At 35.3% G+C, this 9,291-nt stretch overlaps 1 protein-coding gene across 1 annotated transcript; it reads right to left on the bottom strand.

Moving 5' to 3' along the window:
• Nucleotides 1-1,636: 1,636 nt before the first annotated feature.
• Nucleotides 1,637-6,833, bottom strand: LOC102605359 (phospholipase D gamma 1-like). Its single transcript, XM_006341736.1, has 10 exons — nt 5,112-6,833; nt 4,342-4,458; nt 4,037-4,231; nt 3,701-3,949; nt 3,549-3,617; nt 3,309-3,456; nt 2,958-3,106; nt 2,600-2,764; nt 2,130-2,327; nt 1,637-1,930 (listed from the first exon to the last, which is right to left on the bottom strand). The coding sequence occupies exons 1-10, from the start codon at nt 6,831-6,833 to the stop codon at nt 1,637-1,639; spliced, it is 3,306 nt and encodes a 1,101-aa protein (XP_006341798.1).
• Between the last annotated feature and the right edge of the window lie 2,458 nt (nt 6,834-9,291).

Genomic DNA, 9,291 nt, shown 5'->3' with positions numbered 1-9,291 from the left:
ATATTATGAAAAAATAATTGATTTACATTTTTTCAAATTAATATATTTCAATTGAATTGATCATAAAAACTAAAAGTATGAAGTTTCTTACGAACATTGTGAAATGCATGTTTGATAAAAAGATTAATATATAAATAAAATGTCATAAATTATTAAGTAATTCAGGTGTGTAAAAGGTCGTCACAATAGTCATAAGCGTGTAACTGACTTTTCGTGACAAGTTCAGGGGGGAATTTATGTCTTTACTCTTATCGCAAATTTCAACATAACATACATAAATATGATTTTTTTTATTATTATTTTTAAAAAAGTAGAAAACGTATGTATATAACCTTACTTAACAATAAATTATATTTTAATTTAAAAATTAGAATACTAATAAAATTATGCTAATGAGAAAATAAGGATGGCATAAAGAAATAGATAATAAGAAAAAATTGCATAGAATCACGTGAAGTAAGGTTGAGAATAAGAAGAAAATGAAATATAATAATATAAAATAAAAAATAAAATTTTAGAAATTTTTAGAATAATAAAAATAAAAAAAGATCTGAAAATAATATAAATAAATAAATTAAAACAAAAAAAAATAAAAATAGAAATTAAAAAGTAATCCGCTGGTAATTACACCATGTAATTACCAACAATTCACAGTCTCTCCCTGTGAATTGGAGAGTGTAATTATCCCCTGCCAATTACATCAATTACATGTTGACCAAGTAATTACCTCTCCCACCAAACAGGACAGATAGTGTAATTACACCCAATTACACCAAATCCAATTACCAGGGTGACTTTTCAAACAGGCCCTTAGTGTTCAATGGTATGCTTGTTGAGTATCGTGTTGTTTGGTACTCACTCCTTGCTTCTACACTTGTGTAGGTTACAATTCCGGATATGTGTGATTATCCTTCTTCTCTACTTCGTCTAAGGTTTTTTTGTGGACACTTAAGAGGTAGATGTTTGTCATCTCAGTGGGTCATTTTGTTCCTTATTATGTTCTGGTTCTAATCTAGAAACAAAGGCATTTGAGAATTGTAATTTATTTCAATTTAGTTGTAATATATTAGTGGCTTGTACATGTAACAACCAGGTTTTGGGGATATTTATGAGTTGACTAAGTTGTCCGCATTTATGTTGTTGATATTTTTATTTCCGCATTTCTATAGTTATGATTTTGTGTTCTAGGTTTTCTCGTCTTGGTGGGATAAGACGAACACCACACCCATTTTTAGGTCGTGACAAATCTTAAGTGAGAAAAGAATCGAGAGAGGAACAAAATTGTACAGATATTGTTAATCAATAATATTCTTGTTTCTTCACATTTTATTTATGATTAATTTATTTTTCACATATTTAAACTTTGTTGCAAATAGACATTCTTGGCATCCTCTCTCCACCTCTTTCTATATGTTAATCTTTAACAATGAATAGAACACACATTTCTATTATTGAGAGCCCTAATATAAAATTGTACAAGTAGTCTCTAAATAAAAGGGAGCATTGGCACAACGGCAACATTTGTTGCCATGTGACTAGGAGGTTACTGATTCAAGCCGTGAATATAGACTCTGCTCCACCAATGTGTCTTATTACTAATCTCAAAAATACAAGTTGGGAAAGGAATGGACAAAATTTAAATAGTAAGATTTTCTTGAATGGCTAGGAATGATCCAATTATATCTCCACCAACATCTGGAAATTCTTCAAATCCAGGAAGATTCTTCACCTTGCCTCTCCTATCAACTTCAACAGGGTACTTTAAGAGGTGACCTCTCATTTCAGTTACTTCATCAGCTGAAAATTGTCTCCAGTTTGCTTCACCCATTGATCTAACGCGTCTTACGCATTCTAGAGACTCAGGCCGGATGAAGTAGTCATCAACAACTCCGAGATGCTCAGCCCACAGAGACATTCTATACCTATATATCTACACAAAAGCAAAGGATCAGATAGTAGCATTGGTACTCATAGCCTGATTTTTTACAAAATTAGAGGAATCAATCTTAACCACCTATTAGAGGTAGAGCGGAAGTACAAGAAACAACAGATAATAACAAAAAACAACTAACAGACCATAAAGTACAATATAACAATACTATAATCGAGGTACAAGGTACAATGATCACCTGCCCACTGGGACTTGACTGATTTCTTGCCCATGTATGATGAGGTTGATATGCTCCCATCGCTATCTCCGTGTCTCTGGTACCCTCAAGTGAGCGTTGATTGATGTTTGCAGATCCCAATATGACATATTCATCATCCACAATCATGCCTTTAGAATGAACATATATCATAAATCTTCTGTATTTTCGACACAGTGCCTACAACGTCATAAATGATAAATAATATGAACCTTGCAGGCTAGAGTCTAGTCAGAGAATTTTACAACAAACATAGAAAACAAAGATTTTAATATTCGGTGTATTGCGAAATCTTATCCTTCAAGAAAAGCATAAGCAAAAGTTTCATCTTACGATGACACGATATTTAGGCAACAAGAGATGAGCAAAGTAAAGAGAAAATTGCATAAGTCCATTGGAATTAGTCATTCTTTTGGTTCTTTTGTTGGAAAATGGAGGTCGTAGGGAAGTACCTGAGGAGTGTTAGCAGCACCAGAATTCTCAGTTTCCTCTACATCGACCTCACGGTTACCAAGACAGAAAAAGTTCAAATAATCTTGTGGAGAGAAAGCATCCTCAAGGCCAACCTCCACTAAAGTCTTGTAAATAGTCTCATACATCATTTGTATCGTCTTATGCTGCCAACCAACACATACAATCTTAAGATTCACTTGCACAAACTACTACAGTTAGCAGAAAAGTTAATAATTTCCTAAGACGGAAACTTTATATCCATGATATTTTGATCACACTAATATAAGAAGATGTATCATGGTGATCACCACAGCTCGATTCTTCATTATCAACTCTGAAGTTTAGATAGTCCTTTACCTGCCAAAAAAGAATTCTCTGTGTAGCAGCTCCAGTTGGATTACCCTCTGGCCACATTGGGATGACAATATATGCTGCAAACCTTTGATGTGCTCTAATCTTTTCACAAATTTTAAGTGCAATTTCCATAGGAATCAGATTATTGGCTCCTGCATAAAACAGAATGCTCAGGTATCTGAGTCTAAGCCAACAATCAGGTAAGTGTTTGGCCTAGTTGCAGATATGGCTCGATTCGTGAAATCTTAAAACTATACTCAATGGCATTTCCTATAAGATTAACATGTATCTTAGGTATACTTATTCATCATATACTGACAATAATGCTTTACATAGAGACGAATAATTTCTTACCTACGTCGTTATATTGACTCCAATTGTATGAGGAACCAATGAAGTACTGATTCTCAATGTAAACAAAATGTTGCGCAGCACGAATGGCTTTCACGTATGCTGTGTGAATACTCATGTCAATAAGTACATTTTTTCCACATACCAGGTTCTGCAACAACAAATAAATTTGATCAACTCCAAATAAACCATATTTTGGAACACATTTCTCTCCATGACTCCTCTTTTCAACATCCTTCTCACCTTCATTGTAGCTTCTTTCGGATCCTTTGGAAAGCCTTTGACTGAATTCGAGTCAATAGAGCGGAAAATCTGTAAAGAAAATGTATCTGTAAGACCAATGCTAATGCTCCAATTCAATCTCTAACACTAGTAATATTAAGTTAATAACTCACCTGTACATGGCAATTATCAGGATCGGTGCTGCTCGTAGATGAAGTCTCAGCAATACTAAGAATTTCAGGCATTCTTTCTATTCGGAGCAAAGAATCATCATACGTCTTCTTCAACTTTCTGATACCCTGGGGCTTTGACGCCTTCAGCCAGCGTTCCTCAAAGTTTTTCAGAATATCATATGCTGCCGGACCATCAATTTTACAGTGCAAGTCATGCCATGGTTCTCTTGGACAACCAGTAGTACTTCCCTGTTAAGTACATTAGATGGATTACTATCCAAGAAACACTAAGAACCATATTTATACAAATGCAAGCAAACAAGGATATTGATTTACTGCATAAGTTGGATTATGATAGTCATCCGAGTGCACGGTCTGCAGTGTTCTAAATATAGGATGCTCTGGAGTATCGTATCGCCCATCACACAAGTCAAGTCCTCCAACAAAAGATATGATCTTTCGTCGATTGTTTCCTGCATCAGCATCCACAATCACAGTTTTCTGATGATGTGTATAAATTACTCCAACTTCCTGAATAGCAGATTTACAAGACATTATTCATGGAAACAAACATTAGGAATGACATGAAATTTTAAACTGACAATCAAGAAAACAAAAGAAATCATTTATAATTACTACACCCTTTGCTTGGCCCAGCTGTGGCGCTTTCCTGCCACTCGAGGACAAAGCAATACTTGCACAGAAGAATGCTTGAAAAAACGACGAGTCTCTTCATCGTGGGTTGCCATGAGGCCATCCTGCATGGTTTATTTTCAAATTTGATCTTTAATAACTAAAATGACATTACTTTCCCTGAAGAACATTAACTAAATTCCGAAAAGCTAATATGAAAAGAACAGAAGGTTAAAGAGTCATAACATATTACATTACCATAGTTAAGGAAATCCTAAAATAGATGTACTTCAGATATTAATCTGATTAGAACTGATGATATGAACAAATGCATCAGCCAAATATTATCAGTAGATGTATAAGTTTTACCGTCTAGCGGTATAAACTCACTCATGGTGTAGCTTAATGTTAACTGTCAAATTTATTACAACTGAAGTGTCAATAGTGTGTGAGTCCCTCGAAGATTCTTAAGTAAGCAATTGCTCACATATAATAAAGGCATAATACATAAACAGACACTCAAACTTGGCATCAACTTACAAGTAAACACTTCAACTTTGAGTATGCACATCTAGACGCCCTCAATTCATCTCCACTGTGTTTGTTGAACACTCCAACTTACAAAATGATCATCTAGACACCTCCGATATTTATGTGTCACGTCAGTGTCAAGTGTCCAGTAGACATAATGAGAATGAGTTGGGGCCAAGTTTGAGTATTTGTTTATGTATTATGCCTAAAATAAATAAGCAGTTCATCATAAATACATTGAAATTACCGTTTTATAGCCAAGGATGCTTCTTGAAGTGGGATCATCCCACACAAGAAGCAGCACTCTGACTCCTTCTTGTGATTTTGACTTCAAAAGCTCCCCAAGACAGCTATCTTCTACAGAAGCATCATCTCGAACGAGTCTCACTTTATGCCACACTGACCATCCAGTAATGTATATCAACCGTCGGGCTTGGCATATTGCATCAAAGATGTCGCGCCAGCATTTCCCATGCCCATACTGCATCATCCCATAGTCAAGCTTTAAATTTGGAAGACATCCATCAGGCACATGAGCATCTTGATAAAGAGTAACTGATCCACCCATCCTCAGTGGAAAATAAGTCCCGGGAACACCATAATACTCAGGACCTGCTCCAACTCCATGGTGGTAAAAGCTTAATTGATCCATTGGGTAATACTGAACTGATATCCTTAAAACAGCTCCAGCTTTGCAAGGTTTTCCATTATTCAAGATTGGAAAGAATCCTTCGACTTTTCCCCCTCCATATATATGTTCCACGGGGACTGCTACTGTCCCTATAAGCTGAGAACCTACCATATCATTATCCTTCACAAGAAATTGCACATCAGAAGCATAATGTGCAACCGGTACATTAAAATGTTGCATCCACACAGGATTTTCATTATTGTTTATGACATAAGTACGCCCTATAACTGCGCCTGCTAGTATAATCGTCACATATGGATCGCTTGTCATATTACCGAGTTGTCCATTGTTTCCCATTTTGTTAAACATATCCCCTATGGTCTTGTGGAACACATCCAAGTTTGGGAGGTTTCTTGCTTCAAATACCCAAATATCAAGATTCCCATGTAATAGCAGAACATTTTTAGAAGCCATAAATGGCATAACTTGCATACCCCAATTATTTTGTAGTTCACCACTTGATGTTCTTGAATGAGTTGGTCTATGACATGGCTCGGATTGGACCACAGAAGATGCCTCTCCCTTAGAAAATGAAGCGTTGGGATGTCCATATATTGTTCCTCGGGCATTATAGTTATTCGCTACATGAGGTCTCGGTCCTGAGTGACATGATGCAGGGGCAGTGGCAGGGGGAGGATTTTCATACAAATGCATATTTGCTAGGTGATCATCTATAGGTCCATTTTTACCATGATCAGAGCTTGCCAATGAACTATTTACATCTGATGAACTACTTGCAGCGGAACTAGTAACAGACGACAAACTATTTTGGTGTTGGAGGCTAGGAGATTGATCATGACCTTTGGATTTTTGCCTCTCTAGAGGACCTTGAGATGAGCCATATTGAAAACTCCCTTGTTGTTGAAGTACAGGTCTAAAAGACGATATTATAGGAGGAGGAGGAGGAGGAGGGTAATACGCGTGGTACGAATAAGGAGAATGCACAATATGTGATGGTGGAGGATAATTACTATACTCTAAAGGGGGATTAATCTGCTGAGGTCTACTAGGTGTTGTTTCTGATGGAGCTGCTGGTGGAACTTGTGGATAACTATTGTAGCTAACATGACCGGATTGTTGAGCAGCGTAAGGAGGTGGATGATAATGAAGGTATGGAGGATATGGATATGGATATGGAACAGAACCAGGAGGAGGATATGGACTAGAATTGTTTGAGGGATTATTATATGATGCTTGATTTGTAGAAGGAGAAGGAGGAGGAGCTGTGTTATATGGATATGTTGACGATGAAGACGACTTATTATTATTATTATCCATTATTCACGTCACTAGATAGAGACTGTCACCTTCCTATTTGAGCAAAGAATGAATATCGGACCTTACTACTAATGTCCAACCGATGACCAGGCATAGTGGTGCTCGTCGCTTTTCCTATTTCAACTTTATAACTATTCAAAAATGCTCAATAAGGATCTAAACATATTAACATTTTTTTCATTTCAGAGTCAGACTACGCCTTATGACAAAAGGAGAGAAAGGACTAGTAACATGCAACATGATCAAAGAAATAACATATTGATCATGCAAAAAGAAGAAAAAAAATATATATACAGATGATGTTAAAGGGGATCCTTCAATCCTGAATCATAAACGAAACCGGAAAATCATTATAACTAAGAGAAATGCTCGGGAAAATTGGGATCTGTATCTATATGCATCAGGATCTCGATTCATGGATCTCTTGGTTTAAATCAAAATAAGAGGCTTCAACCATTTCTTCTGACTCGTTTTCAAATTCGATACAAATCAGATAGTTGTGAAAATTGTATTTGGTATGTAAGGAAGATGTTAGATTTTCTTGAATTTTCTGAGAGGTTGGAGAGATTGATAAGACAGGGATATACTGGAAATTAAGAAGAATTCTAATATTCATAGTTATATTATAAAAAAAGTCAAATAATTAAGATTTGGACCATTCATGGAATGAAAAAAAAAAAGTTTCTTCAAAGTTTGTACAAAATGTAGAGGCAAAATAGATGGGTAGACACTCAAATTTGGCTCTAACCGTCAGTTTGACACTTTAACTTACCAAATGATCATTTAGGCACCATAAAATATTTGTAAATATTTAATCGATATTTTAATCCATATATAGAAATTGAACTAAACCTAATAAGTTCACATGAACTATAGATCAGTTCCTAACTATCACTCAAATCATTTAAGTTACATGTTAATCAATTTATCCCTCAACCTATGCAAACCACTTAATTTCTTTCAATTTCAACAAGAAATCTTCTAAACAAATTAAGGTACGTACCTTGATAAATAGATACCCATATGAAAATACATATAAGTGAATTGCAATTACTTTGTTTCCCACCCGATATTCGATATTCCTATTAGGAATAGACTAAATTTGAATTCATATTGAAAAGTCTCACATTGAGGGTAAACAAGAGGCAGACCTACCTTATGTTAAAGGGTGTCGACTGATAATGCTTTATTGATCCAACCTCCAATTCTTGATCAAATATGAATAAAGTAAACCAATTGAACTAAAATACAATGCGTATCTTATTATTGAAATTTAATTACTTGTCCAAAACGGAATTGGACACAATAATAAGTTGTAGTAGTTTACTAGATTTATGTTTTATTAGTACGCTTTAAATAGTTTTTTTATTAATATAATGTTATTACATCAATTATTTATTTGTTTGTTTATTTTAAAATATCGATATAGCTTTAAAAAAATCTTGTGTGCACTACTGAGGTAAACGCTCCCTATCAAAGATGATTTCATATCGGGATCTGAATCCTAAATCTCTAATTAAGAACAGAAGATATTATGAGATCAACGTTTTCTAGTTCTACTCCACATGACAGTCACACACCTATGACTCAACCCTCTCTTTTTCCCTCAATTCTTGGAATAATTAGGCATATGGAATTAACAACACAAGCACATCTGGCATGTGACTAGTCTGTCAATGCCTACATATAGACCACATGACCTTGTCATGTGTCAATTACATATCTATCCAAAATCAGTTGACCTCCCCGGCCAATTGATAGACAAATTCGAAATTTAAAATTACAAGCTCAACTACAAGCCACAACGACTACAAAATAGAAAATTGCCCAATTGTCGACGCATGTGTGCGTCACACACTTGATGTCACAATTCAAGACTATCCCCTAGACGTGACATGATACCTAGAGTCGCGAGAGACCTCAAGCAAACTACAAGTCATAGCATGATATTAAGATAATAACATAACTGAATTAAGGAGATAATCGGAATCCTAGTCTCAAATGGTAAACTCACCCTACCATGGAAAATCTTAATACAAGATTCATATGCGGGAATCTAATGTCTAAATAAGCCTCTATCATAGGTGAGTCGCTAAGACAAGACCTAGCTCACTCGAACATCTGACACTTAAGTAACGATTGAATGACATAAAAGTAACATAAGTGGCATGTCCTTGAACCGTGAGGACTCACCAAGACGAGCAAAGCTGGTAGGATCATGTACTAACCGCGAACCTGATGTAGAGCGTCAACACTTATATTATAAAATAATATAGGCACAAGAATGTATGCGGTCAATACTCAGAATGTACAGAGTATGGGGAAAAGATGCATGAGCATAACATAATAGCATGATAAGTCAGGAAACATGATAATGCAATGACCAAGTAAAAATAATATAAAATTGATCATATGATTTCATAAAACATATTACAAGGCCATGCATACTTTCTTAAAT

This window comes from Solanum tuberosum, unplaced genomic scaffold (genome assembly GCF_000226075.1).
Source record: "Solanum tuberosum cultivar DM 1-3 516 R44 unplaced genomic scaffold, SolTub_3.0 scf00027, whole genome shotgun sequence".
NCBI lineage: Eukaryota > Viridiplantae > Streptophyta > Magnoliopsida > Solanales > Solanaceae > Solanum > Solanum tuberosum.
This window is presented reverse-complemented; position numbering and strand designations above follow the sequence as displayed.